Source organism: Monodon monoceros, unplaced genomic scaffold (genome assembly GCF_005190385.1).
Source record: "Monodon monoceros isolate NGI ecotype Baffin Bay Population unplaced genomic scaffold, NGI_Narwhal_1 Super_Scaffold_14, whole genome shotgun sequence".
NCBI lineage: Eukaryota > Metazoa > Chordata > Mammalia > Artiodactyla > Monodontidae > Monodon > Monodon monoceros.
Window position 1 is genome coordinate 52,608,027 of NW_021703770.1, and position 27,732 is coordinate 52,635,758.

At 42.9% G+C, this 27,732-nt stretch overlaps 1 protein-coding gene across 1 annotated transcript in view; it reads left to right on the forward strand.

The window, feature by feature from the left end:
• ZNF704 (zinc finger protein 704) overlaps window positions 1–25,184 on the forward strand; it is a 205,479-nt gene extending 180,295 nt beyond the window's left edge. Inside the window, exons 5-9 of the mRNA XM_029222667.1 lie at window positions 6,492–6,592; window positions 13,772–14,039; window positions 16,212–16,316; window positions 23,918–24,015; window positions 24,726–25,184. Coding sequence (XP_029078500.1) covers window positions 6,492–6,592; window positions 13,772–14,039; window positions 16,212–16,316; window positions 23,918–24,015; window positions 24,726–24,837 — 684 coding nt within the window. The 3' untranslated portion in view covers window positions 24,838–25,184. The remainder of the gene's footprint in view (window positions 1–6,491; window positions 6,593–13,771; window positions 14,040–16,211; window positions 16,317–23,917; window positions 24,016–24,725) is intronic.
• Window positions 25,185–27,732: the final 2,548 nt, after the last annotated feature.

Sequence of the window (27,732 nt, forward strand, 5' to 3'; positions counted from 1 at the left end):
CACACACACACACACACACACACACACACACACACACACACACACACCAGTCGCCAAATAAAACATACATTAGGGGCTTCCCTGGTGGCGCAGTGGTTGAGAGTCCGCCTGCCGATGCAGGGGACACGGGTTCGTGCCCCGGTCCGGGAAGATCCCACGTGCCGCGAAGCGGCTGGGCCCGTGAGCCATGGCCGCTGAGCCTGTGCGTCCAGAGCCTGTGCTCCGCAACGGGAGAGGCCACAGCAGTGAGAAGCCCGCGTACAGAAAAAAAAAAAAACATACATCAGGATCTTCTCAGTTGCCTTAGAAAAGGCAACTTGACGTTAACTCCAGGCAGCTGTCTGGTAAACTGGTCATGCGATGCTCAAAGCCATGCTTATGTACCTCCTGGAATATAGCTATAATTGAACTTATCCCTGGACGTGTCATATAACACTCCAAAATCCAGCTGTGTTTGCACTCTTGGAACTGAAGGTGACCTTCAGCAGTCATCTTGTCAGTCCTGTGTACCAGTCTGGGTTCTATCAGGAAAATAGAAACTACTCCACGTACCCTGAGTACGAAATAATTCAAAACCAGCATGGATGTTTGCCATGGAAAGGGAAGCAGAGAGAAGATGAAGAAGGAAGCCTTGGTCAAAGATCTTTCTTGGCCAAAGAAGGAAACCTAGAGCCCCAAAGCAGTCGGTATGAGAGACATTCTGGAAGCTGCTGCAAAAGTGATGAGTCTCCAGGAAGTTCTTTCCAACCATCGTAGCCCACGAGGCCAAAGCTGGGTGGTTCTAAAGAGCTCTCCTGGGTGATGCTGTGAATATCACATTGTGTGAGATTCCGTGAGTCTGCTTGTAAACTGCCAGGAACTTCAGCTTAATCAGGCAGATGTGTGGAGGACCCTAGCACGCTGTGCTTCCCAACCGACAGGGACCTCTCTCTCCCTCGGACATCCCAGCTTTGTGAACGTCTGTTCGAGCTGAGAGGAGAAGCCAGGACTGAAGCACAGAGGGGCACGTTCAGACTTGGAGGCTGCAGCTCCACCGGCAGCTTTGCTTGGTTTGGCCTCTTTGGGCAAGCTTGGATCCATGTGGCAATCTGGGTGTTTATTTAGCTATTTTCTCCCTGTTCTCCTCCTCCCATGGCTGACTTTTCTTTAGCATAACAGTGAGTAGTCTGCAGACAAAGGATTTGTCTCCATTGGATGTAGTCAGGGGACTTTGAAAAGTACTTAAGCACCATTTAAGGGGCCTCTGGTTCCACCGAGAACATTCTTCACCTAGGTAGAGAGAAGTCACTTGATTTCATTAAAGTTGAGGTGCTCATGCTAGTATACTTTCATTCTCCAAAAATTAATCAAGCAAGTGTTACAGGGTGACTTTCATTTTAAATTTAAAATAGGGTAATTTTTATGTTTGCAAATTAATGTAAAAATAAGATACCCTTCCCCAATATTTCTACCATGCAGTTTCTACCACGTAATTATTTGTATTACATACCCTCCCAAATATATAATGTTGTTTATATTCTTTTATAACCTACTTTTTCCCCATTTCAATCAAGGTCCTGGGGGAAGCTGGTGGTGTTCTCAAGTGGGGTAATTGAGAAGAGTTTAATGAAGAGGCTCTTTATAAAGGTGTAGATAGGGCTAGAAGGGATCAGAAGGGATGGTGTGGTACCCCACGGGCAAAAGAGAAAAGCAGGGAGGAAGCAAAGTTGATCATTTTTCTTCACTTCCATTACCTAATTTTCTTTGGGCAACAGATTTCTTTGGAGCCTTTAGCAGGGGCCCAAAATAGTATGGGCGTAATTGAGGAGATGACACACAAACACTTGCAATTGGTAGGTCTCCAAATTCCAAGGGATTTAGAGAGGATATTGGCCCAGCTTCATTGTATTTTGGGGATTCGATACCTCTATACCAGCTATTTCCTCCTAACTAAGGAAAGGAGTTATACCAATGACATTTATTTTTCTATAATCAGTACCAAGCTTTAGTAATCAATTCAAGAAGCAAATGCTTGACGTACCATTGCAAAGACTAGGAACAGAATGTTATACATAATACTTGTTATGGCACAAAAATACCACTGTGATTGTCATTTCCTAAAACGATCGGCAGTCTGACCCTTTACAAAATTCCTAAGATGTAGAATGAATTTGGTTCTATATGTCGTGTAATACTATTCTATTAATTTCAAAAGACTTTATCTGACTGACTAATTGGTAGGAATCATCAAGTGACACTGGGTAAGCCTCATATCCGTTCTTAAACCACTTTCTTCTATTTGTGCTGGTAATACCACGCTCTCTGGATTACTACTGCTTTCCCCACCCTCTCTCTCTCCGGCTGCCCTTTCATCTCCTGCATGAAATATTGGATGCTGCAGTATCCTGGGCCTTCTAATCCTCTCTAGCTTCATGTTTTTCCCTAGATGATCTCATCCAGATCTGTGTTAAGAAATCCTTCAGCTCCTGACTCCAAATATACATCTCTAGCCCTGACTTCCCCTCAGTTCCAGGCTCATAGATCCATGGTCCCACTTGCCACCTCCTCTTGATCAATAACAGGTATCTCAAAATTAGCATATCCCAAACAGAACCACAACTCACAAAGCTACAGAAGTCATCTTTAACACCACCCCTTTTAACATTCCTCATACGCAGCCCAACAGCAAGTACTGTTCGATCTGCCTCAAAAATTGATCTTTTTTTTAAAAAAAATTTTTATTGGAGTAGAGTTGATTTACAATGTTGTGTTAGTTTCAGGTGTACAGCAAGGTGAATCAGTTATACGTGTACATATATCCACTCTTTTTTAGATTCTTTTCCCGTATAGGCCATTACAGAGCACCAAAATGGATCCTGAATGTGTCTACTTTTCTCCATTCTCACTGCCCAAACCTTCTTCCAGCCGCCCTCTTCTCTGACCTGTGGGAGCATCACACCGGTGACCTTATTGTTCTCTCCCCAGAAGAGAGTGATGTTTTCTTAAAGCCTAAATCGTATAATGTCGTTCCCCTCCTTAAACCCCTTCAGTAGCTTCTTTATTTTAGAATAAAATCCAAATTCCTTACCTTCTCCTACAAGACCCTGCATGATCTGGCCCTCCTTGCCTCTCCACATTATTTCCAACAGATCACAGCCTCTCTCCTTTCTCTCTAAATTCACTGTCCTTTCTGGCCCTACAATATGTCAAGCTCTGCCCCATCTTCACACCTTTGCATTAACTCTTCCCTCTGCCTGGAAAACTCTAGCTCATAGCATGACTCGCTTCTTCTCCAACCCTCAGGTCCCAGCTCAGAAGTCACTTTCTAGAGGCTTTGTCTGACCTAACACAGCCCACCCCCATTTCCAGTGACCTTACCATACCTGAAACCATCATCATTTATTATCATTTCTCTGTCTCTCCCACTAGGATCTAAGTTCCTGGAGCACAGCTTCTTAGATTTCTTTCTGTCACCAGCCACTGGAATATTCCTTGCTAAATAGCTACCTGGTTTAATGAATAAAGGACTACCATCAGCAGAAAGGCTTGGAATGAATCAGAAAGTGTTTTCATCTATCATGACTTCATTTCCAGATGGATATTTGGACTCTCAGATACCTGTAATTTTGGTTCAAGTCATTAATTCCCTTAAGTGGAAGATAATTTTTAATAGTATAGCTTCATTGTTTGAAAAACGGGCAGAAAGCATTCCTAGGGTGAGGATTTGTTCATTCATACTGTTAAGTTGTCATATGCTTTGAATAAAAAACACCAAGCAGAATTCTTTTTTGTGAACCTTGGGGTTGGGGTGGGGGGCAGGGCAAGATTTAAACTCTCCCCCTTTGGCTCATCTTACATCTCAGGCGTTTGGATGAGTGGCTCAAGGAGATCAGGGAGCCTGAAATTTGTGGACCGTCTCCTTAGAATAAACACCGACGCATCAGGATCATGTACTTTAAAGTCTCCTAATTCTGTCTCTGCTTCTCAGCTCCCCTCACATCCCTCTCTCACCTTCTGCTCCCTCTCTTCGCTGCTGCAGCTCCTAGGGCTCAGTACTGCCCATTGCAGCGGGGAGCACAGGTAGGCTGTCTGAGATGCCCGGGAGCTACAGTGGGAATGGCTAGGTTGCTGTGTCAGGAATGCCGGCCACCTGGCCAGAGCCCCTGGGACCCCTAGGCCACTGGGCTCATGAAGCCCACAGGAGGCGTGGGCTCCTTCTGCTGTCACTAATCTTTCCCGGCAGACTGTGGCCATGTGCCACCACGCTCTGTCCTCCACTTGCCACGCTGTAAGTGACCATTCCCAACACACAGGGTATCCTCACTCCGGGAAGTTGCCAGGTACCTTGTTTCAACTGAGAAACCTAGAGAAAGACTTGGGTGCGGGTGGGTGGCTGGATCAGGATACTAATCCCATCATAATAACTATGAATCATCCTCTAAATGTGTAAATGATTGCTTTCTAGAACAGGGCTTGAGGGCAGAAACCCTACTAGACTTGTAAACAAAGCTACATCAATTCCCTCGTCAGTTCAAGGAAGGTGTCATGACTACTATGTTGATTGGTCAGGGTAGGCTTACGGTTGAAATAACCCATTCCCAAACGTCAGTGGCTTAACCCCGTAAAGGATTTCTCATGTCACAATCCAGTCAGGTCAGCGGGGGTGGTGAAGGGGTGTCTCTGCCCCACACAATCCTCCAGGGACCCAGGCTCCTTCCTCCTGGTACAGAGGTTCTTAACCTGGAGTCCACAGGTCCCGGAAAGGGGGTGGACAGAATTCAGGGAGTCTGTGAACTTGGATGGGAGAAGAAGTATATCTTTATTGTCATGAATCTTTTAACTATAATATAGCATTTCCTGCAATTATGATCGAAGACATCAAACCACAATAAAGTTAATGCCACCTGTGACTTTAGTACCAATAGAAATCATGGATATTTTCATATCACCTTTCAATTTTAGCAGATATCATGAAATATCATTTATGCTTAACACTACTTTGAAATCATGATAGTTACTAGACTCACTTAAAGATCTTGTTATTTAATGGGTTAAAGAGTACATATATTACCATTTCACAAAATTTTTAAATATCTTGATAGCTGTTTCAGTACTCTTGCAGTTTTTCGTAATCCTATGTATTTTATTTTAAACATTAAAAAACATTATTCAAGAAGGGGGCCATGGAATTTAACAGACTGCCAGAAGGGTTCATGGCAAACAAAAGATTAAAAATCCCTGATCTAACCAACAAGGTCTGACTATATAGCACAGGGAACTATATTCCATATCCTATGATAAACCATAATGGAAAAGAATATTTAAAAAAATGTGTGTGTGTGTGTGTGTATATACATGTATAACTGAATCACTTTGTTATACAGCAGAAATAAACACAACATTGTAAATCAACTATACTTCAATTTTAAAAATATTGAAAATTTAAAAATCTCTGACCTAGTGGTTCTACTGTCCCCTAAGTCCTTGGGTATCCCCTACCTCTAGTCAGCAGAGCGGGCTTGGGTGACATTGAGAAGTAGTTTAGGGACAAGGCTTAGAAGGAATGTGTGTCACTTCTGCCCATGTTTCCCTGGCCCTGACCCCACCTAACTGCAAGGGAGGCTGGGAAGTGAAGTCTAGTCTGTTCCCAGGCGAAAACGGGATGGGGCTCGGTGAGTACATGGAAGTGATTGTCACCGTGCCCATGGAAACAATTAGCAAAGAGACAGCAGTCCAACGACAAGCACCCTCCCTGGAGAAAACTCACTCCCTGTCAAATTCACTCCGGGAAGTATAATCATAATAAGACCATAATAGCTGCCATTGGTTGAATAATTACTCCCGTCAGTATTGCGCTAAATGATTCACTTTCATGACCTCATTTAATCCTCATAATAACCTTATGAGACAGGTACTATTGTTCCTACTTGATAAATAAGGAAACCAGGACTTGAGAAAGGCAGTCCAGAATCGGTGCTCTCAATCCCTGTGCTGGACTGTTTCGGAAAACTTCTGAGATCCTTGTAAGAGAAGATGGAACCGTATCCTGGTGGAGAGAGTGGTTCCTGGAACCAGACTCCCAAACTTCATATCCCAGCTTTGCTGGAAGCTGGCTCATAGCCAGGGCAAGTTTTCCTGAAAGCTTTCCATGAATCTATAAAATGGTGATAATAATAGCATCCATCTTTTAGGATTAAATGAGATAAATTCTTAGACTAGCACCTGGCACATGGTAAGTGCTCAGTGAATGTTAGACACTGTCATTAATGCCTAAATGACACTGTGACCACCTCAATGAAAGTGAACTAAATGTTCCAGCAGGGCTCAGTATTCATGAAGGATGCAAGAAAATCTCTGAGGTCACCAAGATCCTCACCAGCCAGGGGGTTTCCTAGAATGGTGTGCTGAGTTATAGTCAAGAGAATGGGACGCTGCTGCTTTTCTAATGAAGGAAAAAATTAAAATTGTTGGGTTAGTTTTCATTTTAATGTAACTTTCTCTCCCATGTATAGAACTCCATGAAGGTGATGTTCAAATGCCTCTGGAAAAACTGTGGGAAGGTTCTGAGCACTGCAGTGGGTATGCAGAAGCACATCCGGACCATTCATCTTGGGTAAGGCAGCCCTCCCTTCAGAGCTTGGCGTACCTCCATCAGTTCGATCCAGGGTCACTTGCACTCAGAATTACACACCACACCGTGCCTTAAAAATTCTGAACACAGGACTAGGGACTGAGCCAGCTGGATCTTCCTAATCACCATGGAGATGCCCACTGCAGATAATATAGGCCAGTATGGCAAGTGGAAAGAAGGTGACTTACATTTGTAAAGCCTCCCTAATATACTCACTAAGTCAGGGGTCCCCAATCCCAGGACCGAGGATCGGTACCCGTCCGTGGCCTGTTAGGAACCGGGCCACACAGCAGGAGGTGAGCGGCGGGCAAGTGAGCGAAGCTTCACCTGCATTTACAGCCGCTCCCCATGGCTCGCATCACCTCCTGGACCATCCTCCTCCACCACCCGCTCTGTGGAAAAATTGTCTTCCAGAAACTTTGGTCCCTGGTGCCAAAAAGGTTGGGGACCGCTGCACTAAGTGATATTAAACACGTCACTGCTTGGAGCCTCAGGTCCTTCTGAAAATGAGGCTAATTATATCAGCCCTGCAGGGGCATGTGTGAGGGTCAAAACTAAAAGGTATGTTAGAATAATTTGTAAAAGATGGACCACTAGGGTAGGGTAGGGTAGGGTAAGGGGTCCTTGAACCCCCTGAAATTGTCTGTAAAATTAGATGTGTACTTTTTTCCCAATGGAGTGTATTCATGACTTTGAGCCTCAAAGGCAGATATAACCTGAAAAGGGTTTAAGAACCACAGTGACAATCAGTGCTGCTGTTGCTATTCTTATGATGCCTGATGACCTGCTCTATCATTTTCTGTTGCCCAAATAAGTCCTTTATTTGTACAACTGACACTTCCTTGTGTTATATAGAAACCATTCTAAGGAAAGATGAAACTAAGTTTCTAGCGACAGGGATTAGGGGGCCACTCCAGAGGGGCAATGGTAGTTCAGTTGCCTTGTGCTCCAGTCTCTGGGTTTTTCTTGTCCAGGGATCTGGGACTGAGAAGAGACCTTGAGAAGCTGTAAGTCATAACCAGTGTGCATAAGGCAAATCCAAATACATGACCAGCCCCCAAAATGCTTGGACACGGAGGAGCCCTTTCAAAAAGATGAGTGTTGAGAAATAAACACTACAGTCACTTTGCCCAGCAAGGGATAAATTTAGGGAATGCATCATCCATTAAAAAAAAGTGGTAGAAAAGGAAAACAAGAACTGGTTCTAAGGTGATTTTGCTGATTGGTGTGGATCGGCCCCTTCAGTGACTGGAGAGAAGCAGAGATCTATCTCCCTAACCTGTAGGCTTGGGATGCTGGAGACACAGCCAGACCCTTCCAGGACACAGCACGTGGAAAGTCACAAAGCGCCGTGGGTGTGGCCCAGCAAAGCAGGGCGTCTGCTCCGCTAGCCTGAGGGTCCACTTCATCCTCCAGGAAACACCACACTGAAACACTGAGGGGCAGAATGCCCTCCTGTTCCTAAAGGCTTCAGAGAAGGAGATCCTGCAGCTTCTCCCCTCAAACCTCACTGTCAGCACAGCTCACAGAGTAAATAGCTCAGAGTTCTTTAAAGGTTTAGGAAGGGCTTCTGGAAGCTATAATCGGGACCTGGGGTATTTGTTTTAAAGTCCCTCTGCCCAACGATTCGAATCCTGTTCAGCATTACACAGAAACACATGCCACATATATGTATTTATAGACTGTAAACGGCTTCACAGAATTTTCCTTTGAGCTTCCGGGGTGCTCTTATGGTGGGTGAAATTCAACGTGCAGCTGCTGTATTCACTTCCCTGGATTTCCCTTTTCACTCTGTGTGCTTCACATTGCCTTGGTGAATTACGATTCACATCCCTGCCAGCCATCGCACAGGAATGGGCCTGGGTTAGCAGGACTCCAAGGCTGCTCTGTCTGTATATGAAGCTCTCATGGACCTGGGTAGGGGTCGGAAGGGGACCGCCTTTGCCTTAACCCATGTCCTCCATGATGTGACTGTAGGAGGATGGGGCATTTTTAATGAGTGTTGGCTGTGGGACCTAGGGGAAGAAGGAGGCATTCCAGAACCCCCAAATATGTGTCTTGCATCTGATGTAGCTGCAGTGCACGCCATGCCAGTATAAAAAGTACACTGTTTTTCTCTTAAATCTCACTCCATTCTTATACACGAGGGGCTGATCCTGATTTATCCCCGTGTAGGACACACAATTTCCCCCAGGCCTGTGTGTCTATTAGTGGCACTCAGGCAGCCAGTAGCAACTCGGCCTGCCCTTTACTGGAGAGGAAGTGGGGACAGGAATAGAACAGGCGCACATTCTTCAGCCCACTCTCTGGGGTCTTCCATGCTCTGCTTGTAGGAAAGCCAAGCCCAGCCTGACCTGGTACAGTGCAGACACCTCCCTAGACGCCTCCGCCTGAGACCTCAGGGGAAACGGAACGAGGCTGGGAGAAGCCCCCGATGTGGCTAAACAGAAAGGCCGAGGAGAAGGGGAGACTTGTGTTTTAAGTTCTATACAGGGATTGTAAGTGGGAAAAAAGTTTATTCCGAGTCAGTGTCCTGCGCCTGCTGGATATGGTCATGAAATTTGGGGATGCCCCAGGGAAGGGAGATGTGCAGAGGCTATCCCATAAAACCAAGTGGCCAGATGTGCACCATTTCCCTAGAAATTCATAAATCCAATAAATGTTATTATTTACTCGACAGTTATTTTATGCAAAGCTTTCTGTGGAAAAGTACAATTTTCCATGTCTCAGGGAGAAAAACTGCAGAAGTACTAGAAGATATTTTTCCTGGTGATAGTAAACATTGAGGCTTTTTTTAATATACATATAAATTTATTTATTAATTTTTGGCTGCCTTGGGTCTTCGTTGCTGCCTGTGGGCTTTCTCTAGTTGCAGCGAGTGGGGGCTACTCTTCATTGCGGTGTGCAGGCTTCTCATTGTGGTGGCTTCTCTTGTTGCAGAGCACGGGCTCTAGGCGTGCGGGCTCCAGTAGTTGTGGCACTCAGGCTCAGTAGTTGTGGCTCACGGGCTTAGTTGCTCCACGACATGTGGGATCTTCCCGGACCAGGGACTGAACCTGCGTCCCCTGCGTTGGCAGGTGGATTCTTAACCACTGCGCCACCAGGGAAGTCACAACATTGAGGCCTTTTAACATCAGCCTTATTTTTATTTAATACGCACTCAGTGCTTATTATGTGTGCGGTACACTTCTAAGCACGTATGCAGTAGGCCTCCATACCTGCAGCTGCGGAACCCACAGATATGGTGGGCCAGCTGTGCTACGTCATTTTATATAAGGGTGCAGGCTGCCAAAATCACACACACAGCTAGAAGCTGTCAGGATTTGAACCCAGGAGATCCGACTCCAGAATTCATGCTGGGAATCACTGTGCTATAACATCAGCTTCCTTCGTTCATTCATTCAACATTTAATAGGCACCTACTGTAGGCCAGATGCGCTGATATGTGTGGTGAGACACAAAGATGAACAAGACATAGCCCTAGAGAATCAGTCTTAGGGAGGCGACGGGGGTTTAAAAAAAATTGCAGAAATGTACCAAGTCATTACATAAAGTGAATTAAATAAACTGAACGCACCTCACAGGGAGCTCAGAGGATCTAACAGTTCAGAATTAAGTCCTAACACCTAACGTGCAAAATAATTCCCCGATTTTGAGAGCTCAGGTCACTTCCACCTCCCACCTCTCGCCCGGCCACTGTTGTCAGCTCCACAGTCTGCTCGCTGGCCTCCCACCCCTCTTGCCCTCCTCTTCTCTCTTCTCTCTCCAGACAATTGCCAGAGTGATACTTTTAAAAAGTAACTTATGACGGCTTCCCTGGTGGCGCAGTGGTTGAGAGTCCGCCTGCCGATGCAGGGGACACGGGTTCGTGCCCCGATCCGGGAAGATCCCACGTGCCGCGGAGCGGCTAGGCCCGTGAGCCATGGCCGCTGAGCCTGTGCGTCCGGAGCCTGTGCTCCGCAATGGGAGAGGCCACAACAGTGAGAGGCCCGCGTACCGCAAAAAAAAAAACAACAGTAACTTATGAGTCTATTTCTGTTTTGTAAATAAGTTCATTGGTATCATGTTTTTAGATTCCACATATAAGTGATATCATATGATATTTGTCTTTGTCTGTCTTACTTCACTCAATATGAAAATCTCTAGGTCCATCCACGTTGCTACAAATGGCATTAGATGGCATTAGAAAACAAATTTATGGTTACCAAAGGGCATAGCATGAGAGGGGGTGAACTGGGGAGAGATAAATTAGGAGCTTGGGATTAACAAATACACAGTACTGTATATAAAACATAAACAACAAGGACTTACTGTATAGCGCAGGGAACTATACTCAATATCTTGTAATAACCTATAATGGAAAAGAGTCTGAAAAAGAATATATATATGCTTTATATATATATATAATATAAATACATAACTTTGCTGTACACCTGAAACTAACACAACATTGTAAATTAACTATACTTCAATTTTTAAAAATAAATAAAAAGTAACTCAGAGTTCTCAAAATCCACAGAAGCTTCCATCACATTCAGGACAAAATCCCAAGTCTTCCCCCAGGGCTACAAAGCCCTGTGCGATCCTGCCTCTGCCTTCCTTGCCACTCTTCTCTCATTTCTCTCTGTCTGGTGCCCCGAGCACCAGCCACCTGCCTCTCTGCCCTTCTTGGAAAGTGCCAGGACAGCCCACCCCAGGACTCTGTGCATTCTTCCCACATGGTTCCCCCATGGGTTTCTCCCTCACCTCATATAGACGTCTGCTCAAATATTACCTCCTCGGAGAGTCTTCCTCTGAACACACTATTTAAAATGTTGACCCCGTCATTTACACTGATTAAGGACACTTTTAATGCTGCTTAATTTTTCCTTCTGGGATTTATCACTACCTGATGTATTAAATGTCTATTTCCTTATGGGTTTACTTTTTTATGAGTTATAGTCGATGTACAATATTATATAAGTTACAGATGTACATTCTGGTAATTCACAATTTTTTAAGGTTATACTCCATTTATAGTTGTTATAAAATATTGGCTATATTCCCTGTATTGTACAGTAATATATCCTTGTAGCTTATTTTATACATAATAGTTTGTACCTCTTAATCCTCTACCCATATACTGCCCCTCCTCCCTCCCCTCTCCCCACTGATAACTACTGGTTTGTTCTCTATATCTGTGAGTCTGCTTCTTTTTTGTTATATTCACTGTTTTTTGTGTGTTTTAGATTCCATATATAAGTAACATCATACAGTATTTGTCTTTCTGAATCTGACTTATTTCACTTAGCATAATACCCTCCAAGTCCATTCATGTTGTTACAAATGGCAAAAACCTCATTCTTTTTTTAATGCCTGAGTAGTATTCCATTGTGTGTGTGTGCGTGTGTGTGTGTGTGTGTGTGTGTATCTCACATCTTCTATATCCTTCATCTGTTGATGGACACTTAGGTTGCTTCCATATCTTGGCAATTGTACATAATGCTGCTATGAACACTGGGGTGCATGTATCTTTTTGAATTACTGTTTTGTTTTTTTTTTAGATATATACCCAGGAGTGGAATTGCTGGGTCATATGGTAGTTCTATTTTTAATTTTTTGAGAAACCTCCATACTATTTTCCACAGTGACTACACCAATCTACATTCCCACCAACAGTGTACAAGTGTTCCCTTTTCTCCATAGTCTCGCCAACATTTGTTATTTTTGTTCTTTTTGATAATAGCCATTCTGACAGGTGTGAAGTGATATCTCATTGTGGTTTTGATTTGCATTTCCCTGATGATTAGTGATGTTGAGCATCTTTTCATGTGCCTGTTGGCCATCTTCATGTCCTCTTTGGAAAAATGTCTATTCAGATCTTCTGCCCACTTTCTAATAGGGTTGTTTTGTTTTTTTTTTTTAATGTTGAGTTAATGAGCTATTTATATATTTTGGATAGTAACCCCTTATCGGTCATATCACTTGCAAATATTTTCTCCCATTCAATAGGTTGTCTTTTTGTTTTGTCAGTGGTTTCCTTTGCTATGCAAAAGTTTTCAAGTTTAATTAGGTCCCATTTCTTTATTTTTTACTTGTATTTCCTTTGCTTGGAGACAGATCCAAAAAATATTGCTACAATTTATGTCGAAGAGTGTTCTGCCTATGTTTTCCTCTAGCAGTTTTATGGTGTCATGTCTTACATTTAGGTCTTTAATCCATTTTTAGTTTATTTTTGTGTATGGCATTAGGGAATGTTCTTATTTCATTCTTTTACATGTTGCTGTCCAGTTTTCCCAGCACCACTTATGGAAGAGACTGCCTTTTCTCCATTGTATATTCTTGCCTCCTTTGTCGCAGGTTAATTGACCACAAGTGCGTGAGTCTATTTCTGGGCTCTCTATTCTTTTCCATTGATCTATGTGTCTGTTTTTGTGCCAGTGCCATACTATTTTGATTACTATAGCTTTATACTGAAGTCAGGGAGCATGATCCTTCCAGCCCTGTTCTTTCTGAAGATTGTTTTAGCTATTTGGAGTCTTTCGTGTTTTCATACAAATTTTAAAATTATCTGTTCTAGTTCAGTGAAAAATGCCATTGGTATTTTGAAAGGGATTACATTGAATCTGTAGATGGCCTTGGGGAGTGTGGTCATTTTAACAATATTAATTCTTCCAATCCAAGAACACAGTATATTTTTCCATCTGTTTGTGTTGTCTTCAATTTCTTTCATCAGTGTCATACAGTTTTCTGAGTACAGGTCTTTTACCTCCTTAGGTAGGTTTATTCCTATGTATTTTGTTCTTTTTGATGTGTTCCATTATGGGTTTCTTGTGTGCCTCTCCCCCTAGACTGTATGTTCCATCAGGGCAGAGTCTATTTATGTTTTGTTCACTGTAATAGTGGGACTCTAAAAAAAGAGCCAGGACATAGTAGACTCTCAATGAATTGTTGTTGAATAATTGATTGATTGGTTGGTTAATTGAATAAATTGCTTTAGGAAGTCAAGGAATGCTTCCCTGGAAGTGGACAGTTGAGTGTTGCAGGATAGGTAAGAGTTTGCCAGGCAGACAGAACAGAGGAAAAGCATTCCAGACAGAAGGAACAGCATGTGATGTGCCAGATTTCAAGGTAAGAAAATGGCTTGGGTGAGTAGGATTGTTTTGCTCTCTTTTGCATTAGGCGTGTTGGGGAGTCTGACTACAGTGATGGAGAAGAAGACTTTTACTACACTGAGATCAAGCTCAACACAGACTCGGTGGCAGACGGACTGAGCAGCCTGGCCCCGGTTTCGCCCTCCCAGTCCCTGGCTTCGCCTCCTACTTTCCCCATCCCAGATTCCAGCAGAACAGAAACTCCTTGTGCCAAAACTGAGACAAAATTGATGACACCCTTGAGCCGCTCTGCTCCCACCACCCTCTACCTCGTGCACACCGACCATGCTTACCAGGTGACTGGCAAGGGACCGTGAGAGTAATCACTTTACTCCTGACCAAAAGCAGTAGCATTCTGACTCTCTTTCTCCTTTTAAAGCCAGAATCTCGCACAGATGAAACCCTGTAGGTCCTTGGACTTTGCAGTACTGATTGAAGATCCGATCCCTGAGACACTGTTATGAGAATTAAAATCCTTAATACTGTAAAACTCTCAGAAGGGTGCCTGGAACATGATATAAGTACCTGTTAAATAAAAAATAAAATAAGTGAAAAGATGAGCATTGAAAAGTGCTGACACAATGCCACTTTCGTCCTGCACCCCAGTCTGGGACTTAGTGCACTCCCTTCTGAATTGGTAACTCACTCTCTCAGACTGGAGCTGTGGTTGTCAGTGTTCCCCAAATCAACAGTGTCAGCATCACCTGGAAACTTGTTAGAAATGTATATTTCTTGGGTTTGCCCCAGACCTGTGGGACCAGAAGGAGGGGTGGGGCTGAGCAGTCTGTGTTTAACAGACCTTCTAGGGGATTCTCCTTCACTCCAAAGTCTCATAAGACCTTAGAGACAAATCCTGCAAATACAGGACACGGCTAAAGCTCCTTTTCCCCCAGCAATTATGAACTCTTTTAAGTGTTGATTTAGTAAAGTTTCAATACACTCAAATTTTTAAAAAAATTTTCCCATAATTATCAACCACCTTATGTAACTTTTTAGAAGAAAAATATCCTGTACATATTTGTGATTGTGTTCTCCCACCCTTGTTTTATAAACACTTTCCATAGAACTGAATATATAACCGAATTCAACTAAATAAAAACATTAAATGGTTTTAATCATTCTTTTGTTAGGGATCTACTTTCTAGTCTATCCAGCTTTTTAATTATCATTAGTAAATCTACAGAGGATACCTCTGTGCCAGTAGCTTTATTTTTTCTTTGGATTTCCAGAAGAGTAATTATTGAATCTTAGGATATAACATGAACAGCTATGTATTGCCAAAATATTTTCCAGTGGTGCCAGTTACAAAACCACTGTCACTAGCAACTGTATGTATAAAAGTAGAAAAACTAAAGCTGTAGAGGAAGAATTCAGCCATTTATTTAGTAGACTTCAACTCAAGAGCAATGGAATAGAGCTAATTATTAAATTAATTGATGCAATAACTTTCATTCCTGACTCTTCTTAACGGCGGTCAAAAGAATTATTCATTCCTTTGTTCTTGTTTGTCAGTGTTGCATTTAGGTCCGAAATCATGGGCTTGAACCAACTTAATTAAATTATTTTGCTTATCTATACAATGAGAGTTGGAACACACACTAAGGGATCTAGAAGTTCCTTCCCAAACCATATATTCACAATATTGGGATTTTTCTGTTTACAGATATTATAAATGCTCAGCATAAAAATATTAGAAACATAAGCAAAGAAAGAAAATCCATCCTTAGTCCCAACAACAAGAAAGCCCCTTAGTTCATATTTTTGGTATGTCCTTCAAAAGTATTCTATGTGTGTATGTATACTCATTTAAAAAAAAATGGAATCTATTGTAGTACTGTTTTCACTATGCTTTGTTTTTTCCACTTAATATCCCATGAACATTTTCCCACGCCAATGAGTATTCTTCAACAACATCGTTTTTAATGGCTCCGTGGCTATATCATGATATATCTACCCTTTTCCCTATTATTGGACATGTGTTTCCAGTTTTGTTAAATATAATACATAGTTCTGCAATGAACATCCTTATATCCATTTCCTGAGGATAAATTCTAGAAGTGGAATAGCTAACATACAGAACGCTAAGAATTTTTATATGTATTGCCAAATTACCCTCCCAAAGTGTTGTAATTTACAACCTACCATCACTGCATAAAAAAGTGACTCCCCAGCTTGATAGTGAGGAATTGTATATCACAGATGTCCTAAAATAGGTATATGTATGTATAAGCAAATTTCTTTTCAGAAATCGGTAGTCAAAACTTTCTCCTTTTATACCTTCAGTTGCTTAGATAGATAAAAAGTTTATCTCTAGCTACTCTCTTTGACTGTGTTTAATTTCCTCCTATTATAATTTAGTCATTAATATAGCTGAGATTAGTTCTGAGGCCCTACTTTGGAAATGACAGCTTAAGACTCTGAGGTGAAATATTCTTTCATAACAACTTCCTCTGTTTTCTATTTGACAGGCCACACCCCCTGTGAACATTCCAGGATCGGCCAAGTTCACCCCCAATGGCAGCAGCTTCAGCATTTCTTGGCAGTCTCCTCCAGTTACCTTCACAGGCATTCCAGTAAGTAGAAAAGCAAAAAGCCAGAAATCTGGTCAAAGCCAAACGTATATTTAGAGAACAAATTGTAGAAACATGCAAGAAAAAGACGAAAATTGGAATGCCAGAAGAATTCTTTTCTTTTTTTTTAAAATGATATTTGTAAACTCAGCGAGGTGTCTCGTGGCCCAGACAGGCCCAACTTCTTTGTAAAAAGGTGTTTTGACTGGAATTTTAGAAACTAAAGGACAGTTTCATCTGTTGATAAACAACTTGTTGGAAATATATCAAGATGTTTTGCGTGGTTGGCGTATTTGTATGTTTCCAAAAGGCTCTATAAAATTAATAGCTGAACTCAGACCCTGAACATAAAAGGAAGATCCTATACGTAAATGGCATTTATCATTATGAGTAACTTTATAAGATTTGACTTTGAAATTATTGTTTGCGGGTATGTCATTTTGCAAGTTCAAATAGTAGAAATTGAAATCACTTTTTTTCTTCCAAAGCCTGAATAGTCCATGCTGAGGGGTAATTTGCAAATAAATGAGTGCTGAAATATGCCATCAGGTTTAAGTAGTATATAAGAATTGATTTGATATGGTAAATGATTACTGTCTGAAAACTCAGCATGAATGTGCTTGATTCTTAACTATTCATTTAAAAAGATATCGGGTCTTTTATAGCTTATCACAGAATATCCATAGACCCCCATACCGCTGATGCTCAAGGGGGTTTATAACTCCTGATAAGGTTCAGGAAAGTGGCTTATGATAATAGACATTAACCTTATTTTCTCCTCTCCACCCCTCTCCCTATGGACCTCACAAAAGCTTCTTATTGCAACCACTGGCAACTCCCAGAGGTTTCCAGCAAATACCAAGGTCTCCTGTGGAGCTGATAAAAATGAAAGTGGCTCAGTCAATTAAGCTGTGTTCTGTCAATGAATATTTATTAAATTCCCTAGAGGAATAGTCAACAATAAAAAGTATCCTGCTGGCAGCATTCGAGAATTTGTGGCTTCCAGAAAATACTCCTAGAATAGGATTTTTAAACAGGATCATGGATCTGGAATAATTATGAAAGGTGCCTCCTTCACGAAGAGTGGAGCTGCTGGTTGTTCTCAAAAAGCAAGAATACGATGAATGCCCTGTTAGTAAACATTTAAAAAGCATAGCTTAGACATGTAGGTATTAGTCTTGTTTCTGGCAGGAACAATGATCCCCTAAGGTGGGTGTCAGAGGTAAACAATCAGCCCTTTTGGCGACTTTTTTTTTTTTTTTTTTGGATAGACATAAAAAGACCCAGAGTGGCTCTCGACATGACATTTGAGACAACCCTTCTAAGCCAGCAAGGCAGCTACAATCACAGAATGACAGAGACCTGCTATTCCGAATTCCGTTCCTTCCCTTCTTTGATTTGAGCAGAATTTTCAAGAGCATCCCCCTAAAGCTCATCTGGTGTAAAAACAAGTATAGTGTGTAGACAGAACAGCCCAGTTCAGACTTCGTTTCAAATTACCTCTATGACCAGCCCAAATGGAATATTGTCCCCTTTGTTCTATTAATTAAATCATCTCCTTCTGAAGTATAGTGTGACATCACACCGTGTGGTGGTTTTTTTTAAATTGAGGTATAGTTGTTTTACAGTGTTGTGTTAGTTTCTACTGTACAGTGAAGTGGAGTTCCCTGTGCTATACAGCAGGTTCTCATTACTTATCTATTTTATACATATTAGTGTATACATGTCAATCCCAATCTCCCAGTTCATCCCACCACCCCCCGCTTTCCCCCCTTGGTGTCCATACATTTGTTCTCTACATCTGTGTCTCTATTTCTGCCTTGTAAACCGGTTCATCTGTACCACTTTTCTAGATTCCACATATATGCGTTAATACACGATGTTTGTTTTTCTCTCTCTGACATTTCACTAGTTCCATGTCCTCCAAAGTTCCTAAATGTCTTACACGGTAGGATACCAGCCAGGATACCTCCTCTTGTTGTTTTTTTTAACAATGAAATTTTAAAACTCTTCTCTCTGTGGACACTGTGGACAGAGTCCCTCATTTTGCTATCGATTGGTTACCAGGGATGTTCTGGACTAGAGCTTTGACAGAAAGTACATAGAGTAACTGAGTTAACTAGGTATCTCACTAAAATCCTATATGAGCTTCTGATTTATCCTTTCGCCAGAGAATTCCCAATCTATCTGGTTTTAGACTGTTTCAGCAGTTAAGCTTGCCATCGCTATCTAAAAATAAAGGTAAGGGGATGGAGGGAGCTGCCATTTTCGAAGGCTTTTGTTTAATTCTAGAAAGAAGACAAGGAGGCTTACTACTAAAAATGTTCTTCATGTTGCCCTACTCTCTACCAATGCTTTTTTTAAAAGAAAAAAAAACTGGCTGTTTGCTGTCTGCCCCCTTCTACAGGGGGCTGGATCTCACAACTCCACACCACCCAGGCATAGGACTGTCACATGTCCACTGGCTGGGTGCCAGCAACCATCCCTGAATTCTCCAGGGGTGCTAGTCCCACCTCTAGAAAACAGGGAGCCAGGCTGACTCTGAGAACATGTGAATCCCCACCTCCTAAATTTGTGTAATAGGATTTTCAGACAGAACCTCTAAAAGTTTTAAATGATAAGGTACTAGTATCCGTGGTGACTTCAACTTTATCCAAACTGAAGAACAGAGCAGTTGCCATTTTATTAAATCCTCATTAAAGAACACATTTCTTGTACTCCAAAGCAAGTACTCTGAGGTTGTCAACCCCATTTAAGGTTTCCTTTTCTCCCATGTCTTTGAGACCTGGTATTGAAGAGGGGATGCTTTTGTATGCTTCCTAGAAAGTAGAAATAATCTCCTTCTGCGAAATCCCAAGGTTTGAAGAATTTTATTTATTCATTTGCCTACACTGGACTTCCTGAATTTGGGGCTTTAATAAGTTCCCTGGGTAAGACCTCTTCCAGGAGGTGTATAGCCCAGAAGGTCGATCCTATCCACCAATGGAACGTTTCAGTCTTTTCTAGCCCAAGGCTATGGACATAGGGGTAGGGAGAAGACCATGGTTAATTACTGCTTTCTTTGACCTGTTTTTCCCCAATGACCCCTAATTATCTCCATTTCTTTCCCTGTCTTTTCATGGCAGAAAGCTGAGAGCTCTTGGCCCTTGTGTGTTAGTCTGCCATAACAGACTGGGTGGCTTAAGCATCCCACATTTATTTTCTCACAATTCTGGAGGCCAAAAGTCTCAGATCAGTGTGCTAGCTGATTCCGTTCCTGGTGAGGGCTCTCCTGCTGCCTTGTCAGGGGCCAACTTTTTGATATGTCCTCACATGGCCTTTTCTTTTGGGGGGGTAGGGAGACAGAGAGCCCTTTGGTGTCTCTTCTTCTAAGGGCACTAATCCTATTGGATCAGGGTCCCACCCTTTGGACCTCATTTGTCTTTAATTACTCCCTTAGAGACCCCATCTCCAAACACAACCACACTGAGAATTAGGGCTTCAACATGTGAAGGGGGGTGGAGCGGACACAAAATCCAGTCCATAATAGGCCCCATGCAAGCAAATAGGAGCTAATCAACCTGCTATCCAAGGGCCATTCCAAGAGGCTTCAGGCCAGAAAGACAGTCTCCAGGCCTGAAATAGTAGTGCTTAATTGTTAGCTCTTTAGCTGGTTTGTTTTTTATTAACACTTTGATGGAGGGTTCACAATATTGTGTTAGAAGAGATTAAAACCAAGACAAGGGGCTTTTTTTCTTTTTTTTTCCCATTTGGGAGATAGAAAATCACAAAGAAAAATTTCTCCAACATAGTTACAGAAGGACACAACCTCTGTATTACTGCTCTGGTGTGAGGCAAGTCCTGACTGGGATTTACAAGCTGTAACCTCTAGCCGGTCACAGGACCTCTTTCAAGCAATGCCCTTGACTCAGCTCTACGACAACCACCTTGTATCATTGTATTGTTGAACACAGTGCCTGGCACTGGCTGACATTATGTTGTACTTCCTAGTGTTGTTATCTGTGACATGTCTCATTACTGTAAAACCGGGGGCAGAGAAAGTGGATTCTCCCTATCTGGGGTTGACTTATAAAACACAAACATACTCAACATATGGGAAAAATTAGCCACGATTTTTGCAGACTATGATTTAGAATTCTTTAAACTCTTCTGAGGTCACACCTAATCAGGAGACAAATTACAGGCATATAGCCCATTTTAGTTATTTAGAAATAATACCATACAGTACTCTCTAAGTGTATTATATGCTTTATAAAACATGTCCCCAAATAGAACTTAAAAATGGTTAAGATGTAAAACAAATAACTCTGGAATGTGGAGGCCAGTGGGAGAAAGAGCCGAATCATGTTTTCCAGGGCTTTATTCCAGGGCACACAATACTGCCATCAGTTACGAGGCAGGATGGAAGAGAGAAAAAGCAGGGCTTTGACACCATTCAGAACCAAGTTCCAAGGTCGTCTGGTGTCAGACCGCCCATATTCAAATCCCGGGTCCGCCATTTACTTTTTGCGTGGCCTCAGCAACTTCCTTAACTTCTCCATTTCCTCATCTATAAAGTGGAAGTGAGGGCTTCCCTGGTGGCGCAGTGGTTGAGGGTCCGCCTGCCGATGCAGGGGACGCGGGTTCGTGCCCCGCTCCGGGAAGATCCCACATGCCGCGGAGCAGCTGGGCCCGTGAGCCGTGGCCGCTGAGCCTGCGCGTCCGGAGCCTGTGCTCCGCAGCGGGAGAGGCCACAACAGTGAGACGCCCGCGTACCGCAAAAAAAAAAAATCTCCAGGAAAGCTCCCGATCAATAGCCGGAGGATATTGATCCTCCCACAGAACTAAGCCGCACGCTGGTGTGTGAACAGGCTCCTGGCTTCCACTATGCTGCAGCCTGTAGAAACCCAGGTCTGTTGTAGAACGGGAGGGGCTGCCATCAGACAGGACTAGACACGAAACACGTGTGCCCTCAACTCCAGACTTAAGAAAGCCGTTAGCAGAAATAAAGAAGGTAGAGAAGGGTTCTTCCTGCAGTGGGTCCAAACCTGCCCCTCATTCCTCCCCTAAACCTATGAGGTCACCAGTTTTCTAATTTCAGTTAAGTGGCACCCTCATCCCTCCAGCCTCTCAGGCCAGGACCTAGGAGGCATCCTTGATTCATCGAAAGATTTGTCCTCTTATTTTCTGTCCTATATCCCATCTATCAGCAAGTCCCAGACTCTGCCTCTACAGGATACGAATCCAGCCCCTTATCCCCACCACTGCCACACTCTCATCTAAATCACCAGTATGTTTTTCTCCTGAAACCGTGCAAAAGGCTCTTAAGCGGTCCTCGGGGTTCCTGTCCAGGCTCTTGCTAACCCATTCTCCAAGGAGCCAGAACGATCTTTGTAAAGCGTTAACCAGATGTCTCACTTTCTTAAAACTCTCCACTGGCTTCCTTTGCACTTAGAATCACCTTCAAATTCCTCATCACAGCTCCAAGACATGACCTGAACCCACCACCTCCCGTCCTCCCGCCTTCCTCCTGCCTCCCACGCATTGTCTCCCAGCCCCACTGGCACTCTGCACCTGGGAGGCCTTGGCCCTTGCCTGCCCCCTTTCCCCGGAGTGCTCTGTAGATCAAAGGTAACCTCTCCAAGAAGCCTTCCCTCACCACCCTGAACAAATATGTCCTCTCCTTCCATCACGCTTGGGCTGGTAGCCTATTTTATTTTCTTCAGGCACTTATCACTAAAATGCCCTTACTTGTTTTTGTACTTATTGTCTATCTCCCCACTAGAATGTACACTCCATGAGGGCAGAGACTTTATCTTGTTCAGTGCTGTATCCCCACAATCTAGAACAGTGCCTGGGGCATAGTAAGTATTTAATAAATATTTGTTGAATGAAGAGCATTTTATAATCTCATATCACCCCACACAAAATTGACGTGCAGCAATTCTGCAAAACTTAGAACCTTCCACATTATCCCTGGCTGATGGAAACAGTGTCACTGTCGTGTCACCTAAACGTTTCCAGTTCTCTGACTGAATAAAGAGGTACTCTTGGGATTCTACAAGTTCTACAATAATTTTTAAAACAAAAATTTTTTTCATTGTCCTGAGCACTTAAAAACAAGTCATATGAGCATATTCTAGATCGTCTACAGCGGTAGTAAACTCTGAAGCGTTCACTCCCTCTACTGTGCTAATATCCATCCTGGTCCCGATGGGATGGGGGATGGGAGTGGGAGGGGGGGATTCTGCTTCTGGAAGAACCTACATATCCGTCCACATCAAATGCAGACACTGAACTCCAAAGCTTTGTTTTTTTTAAAAATTATGTATGTCACTCACCTCTGCTGGACCTCAATCCACCTAACTTTAGCAAAAAGTGAAGACCAATGGTACAGAATAAATGAGACTCATGGCAATAATGGTTTAAAATGTGAGATTTTTTTTCTTACATGTTTAATTTTTTTAAATTAATGACTAGGAAAATAACACTTATGTACATTCCTTTACATTGAAAGAAAATAGAAAATACTGGTCCCTGTACTAGAGAAAATCAATGCTATGGAATGTTCCCATGACTGTTGGTTGGTACTGGTATTTCTGTGGTCATGTTGGCTTCTAAGTGATTAAGTTGATCAATTTATTAGATGTTTGCTCTTTTGTATATGGCAATATTGTATATTTACTTGAAACATCATTTATCTTTTGTTATAAAATTAGTTTTGTGTAGCTTTTGAGAATCCCATTTGCTGAGAAGATACTTAGTGCTAGGTGAGCACGTGATACAAAGAGAGTAAGTGAGAAATGCAAGAGGAATGGAGAACAAAGGGGACCCTCCCATCTTTACGACTGAGAGGTGGGGCATAAGGGGGTTAAACACATGCTCTGGCATCAGGGAGAGCTCACTGCAGCCCTGGCCATTGCAAGTTCCATGACCTGGGGCAAGTTATTTAACCTCCCTGTGCTTGGTTTCCTCATCTATAAAATAGGAACAGTGAGTACTTATCACGTGGGGTAGATGTAAAAGTAAAGCTGTTGTCAGTGACCCTGGCACATAGTGGATGCTCACTAAGTACTACAAGGTTGACATTCATTCTTGATTTGCTCGGGATCTTTGCTTCTTGCCATTATCCCTGTTCAGACCCCAGAGTCTGCCATGTGGACGTCTTATGCAAGAAGCCATTTATTTACTGGCTGTGAATGATCTAACTGAATAAACAGAAGGCGGAGATCCACATTGTGTGTTGCCACTGACTAGCTGTATAATCTCAGAGAACTCTCTTAACGTCTTTTCTTCTTTAAAAGAGAGACAGATGAGGCTTGGAATAGGAATATGCTTTAAGGTTTAAAATATTCAAGTGAAAATGGGCAACTGGGAATGCAGAGATGTTGTGAAGTCATGAAGACTGGTAAAATATTCATTGTTGCTGGGTCTTTTCTGTTGGAGGATGCCTTTAAATTCCACCATGAGCATCACCCCATCCATTTTAACATGTGGTCTCTGTGAAGGAAGCACAGCCTCTCCGTGCCTGATGGTTGGGTACCCCTGCCCACGTGGCAAAGACTAACGAAATGCATGGTGAGGAGAGCCTGCCCCGTTAACTTTGTTTTCCATGTGCTTACTAGGTGTCACCAACCCACAGTCACCCAGTGGGCACAGGAGAGCAGAGACAGCACACTCACACCGTCTTGTCCTCCCCACCCAGAGGGACGGTCAGCCTAAGGTATGACTGCTTGAAACCCCACATGCCTCCTCTCCAGGGAATTAACTGAAAAACACAACAGCGAGGAAAAGAGAAACCAGAGATTCAATCTTCATAAAATTCCCCTGAAATGGATGAAACACCCTTTCTTTTGTTCCCATGGTTTTCCCCATCTATTAACTCTTGATAAAGATTTGTTATTTTTCTGGGGTCACCGTTTACAGCAAATTTTCTTGCAGAATAGGTAATGCTGATTACAGGGTCTCTTTAAAGCCGTGTTGCATTAACGTCTGTATGAAATGAAGTACAAAATACGGGTTTTTAATCCAGATCAAGGAGGTCCTCGCCAGGATTCCCTTAACCAGAAGACTAGAAATTTGAGAAGCGAGAGAGCATTTGAAAGTACATATTTAAAAACTTGAAAGAATAACGCTCTCTACTGGTATTTCTTGTATTTACTTATTTAATTCAGTGTTTTGAAGATGCCCAAATGAACATGTCTACAAATGGACAAATAGAAGCTGAAGAGTACTGGAAGTACTAAAGTAGCAAATTTTAACAGTTCGGTGTAGTGGCTGTGAAAACATCCCACACAGGTTAACGGCCGAACCTAGAGAGACCCCCTACTATGTTTCCTAACTTTTTCTAGATTTTTCCAGGGATTTTGAGCCCCGCAAAGAATGCCCATTGAATCCCTCACACTGAATACTGTTTCCTGGCCTGTCTTACAGGAAGCCCCGGGGAGAGGGCAAGAAGTGCCGGAAGGTGTACGGCATGGAGAACCGTGACATGTGGTGCACGGCCTGCCGCTGGAAGAAGGCCTGCCAGCGGTTCATTGACTAATGCACAGGCCCCTGATCATCACCCAGACACTCCTGCCCTTGACTTGTGCTGAGGGTGTTGGAAAGCGCTTTTCCTTCTGAATAAAACACACTTGAAACCCAGGGAAAGCACTTCCGGGAACCTTGGTGAAATCACAGCAAAAAACAAAAAAGGTCACCACCCTCACTGTTCTTGCTGAGAACCCAGCCGAGAGCAGCTGTAACTACTTTTTTCCTTAAAAAATCAACTTTTTTTTTTTTTGCTGTATGTCTAGCTCTGAAAACTATGGACTTCTGTAGCAATCGAACCAACCAAGCCCATTTTTCCTGGAAAGGAGGCCTATTTTGATAACCTTTCTGGATAATGCCGTTTCTGAGGTTTTTTGGTGTTTTTTTTTGACACTTAAAAAAAAAAGCTACATGTTATTCAGTAGCATTTGTACAAAAAGCGATACCTGTTTTCATTGTGAATAGTCTTTTGCCTGTTCTCCATCGGACTTCTGGGAGCAGTACACATCATGATGTGTTGCCAGGAAACGGCAGCACTCTGGGTATCTTTTCTATGTCTTTTTTGTTTGTTTGTTTTGTTTTAAAGAATGGCCCCAAACTGAACCACGGTAGAGCCGTTAGCTTGAAGGGCCCAGGAGGGCATAAGCTTGAAAAGAGATTGACAATGGACATCACCAGCAGACTTCAGCCCCAGCTGAGTACAGGACATCCCGATGTCACTGTTGGGAAACGTCTGGGAGTCTTCCTCGGAAGCCTTCCCTGAGGGGTGGCCTGGCCCACTCTCTCCCGGCCACAATGCACTCAAGACCTGGCACGCATTGCCATCTGGGTAAGCCTCAAAGCTTCCTTCAGGGATGCGACGCCAACCATAGCTCGGATCTCTTCATCACTGCTTATCTGACAGTTGTTGCCAGGTCAGTGGCTCATCAGGCCTTCCTTCCCTCAAAACGCCACCGCTGACTGTTTTCAGAAAAGGTAGAGAACTCCAGACCATCCCGGCAGGCGTGCTTTATTTACACAACAGAGCACAGCCTCCACGTACCTATGTGTTCAGAAAGTTATGTGAGGTCGGCATCCATTCTGAGTGCACTTTTATAGGTTTTATGCTTTAGCATGTCTGGGAGATGGGTTAATGAACAATGTAAAGATTATATGGGGAAAAGGAAGGTCCAAACCTTTATTTTTCTTATCAAAATATTGGAGCTATTCATTAAGAATTTGCTCAGAAGGGAAGATACAGAACACCAAAAGGAAAATGCGTGTTGGTATAGGAATCTCTCAATTTAATAGGACCAGGGCTTGCACTGTGTTCCATTTATTAGACTTTCTAGCGTGGTATTTGTTTGTTTGTCTGTCTTGGTGGTAGTGGTGCGGGGACAGGGGAGTAGTTGTCAAGCCCTATGAATAAGCTCATTCTCTGTCTACCCTACTCTTGATTGCCCTGCTAAAGTTATTCCTCCTATACCTATGCAAAGAAGTAAGAGCACCTTATAGGATGCACTGTGTCGGGACGGGGGCCTAGGATCAGCCATAGGAATGTTAAATGAAATTGCACAGAGCAAAGTTTAATATATTTAGAGATTGTACATATGCTTTTTTTTGGAAAGAGTAGAAAGAAGTCATCTAGTCATAAGAGCTATCCTCTTTTTTTTTTAATAAGCAAGGGAAAAAGAAGGAGGTTCTACAGTGTAACATCTGCAACCTGTGCATTCATATATTTTGGCAATTTTATTTTTTAAACTCTCACGTGACATTTGAAGCATTATTCCTTGAAAGAGATCCTGTTTCCCTCCTTCATTTATTTTTTTCTTTAAAAACGCTTATTTTAAGAGCAGAGAAAGAGCTTCATTTAATATCACATCGTGATTACCAATCAATACAACACCAGCTATAATGTATGTTTGAGCACTAAAAGTCAGCCAGGGAAGGGTTTTTTAAGTGCAGGAACGTATTTGCATCCTCTACCCCAGCCTGTCTTTTCTCCTCCCTGGTGTCTTGTAGCTTCACCCACAAGCATCTCCGCTGGGAGGTGATGCTCTGTCCTGGTCCAGATGGCCCTGCACTGTGGCTGGATTGCCTAGTGGCCACGGTGAGTCCAAGGCTGGTCAGCCATTTCAGCAGGCTCACCATGGACTTCAGTGATGGTTGGGGTGCAGTAGTGGAGCACAGGGTTTTCTCTCCAGCAAAGTGCCATGGCCCTTGATCCTTGGATTAAGTCACTAATCAAAAGAGATTAAAGTGATGAGGGGCTCAATCCATCCCCTACTCCCAGAACTTTGGGACACAAGGAGGGAGAGATGGAGGCTGTGGAGCAGTCCTAGAGTGAGGCTCTGTGGCTCTGACCCCAGAGGTATAGCCCATGACTAGTGCTAGGCTCTGGCCTGGTTGCCTGGGTATTAGCCAATGCACCGATACAAGCAAAGGGTAGGACTGGATGCAGCTTCCTTGGGATTTCTTCTCCTTTCTAAAGCCTTCTTCACACACACTCTCTGCATCTCACACTCACGCGGGGCTCCTTTCTGCTGGCCAGCCCGGGGCTCTCTGTGTCCTCTTCTCTAGCTCTAAGGTGGGCACAGACCCTCAGTACTTCCTGCACACAGACACTGATTCCCTGTACCAAGGCATGTAATGACTAAGGAACTACCAGGCTTCACCTGCCTGGCCTTGAAGAAAAGGGATGAAACTTCTTTTAAGCCACCCAGAAAGCTACAAATTGCAATACAAAGCACTGATTATAAATGCTAAAATTAAAAAAAATACTGTAGAGCTATTTTGCTACATTTTGGAACTAAATGAAGTGCCAAGTTAAGTCCAAGATTTGTTTTATGCCTCCTCTTTTTTTTTTTTTTTTTTAGATTTTCTGATGTGGACCATTTTTAAAGTCTTTATTTAATTTGTTACAGTATTG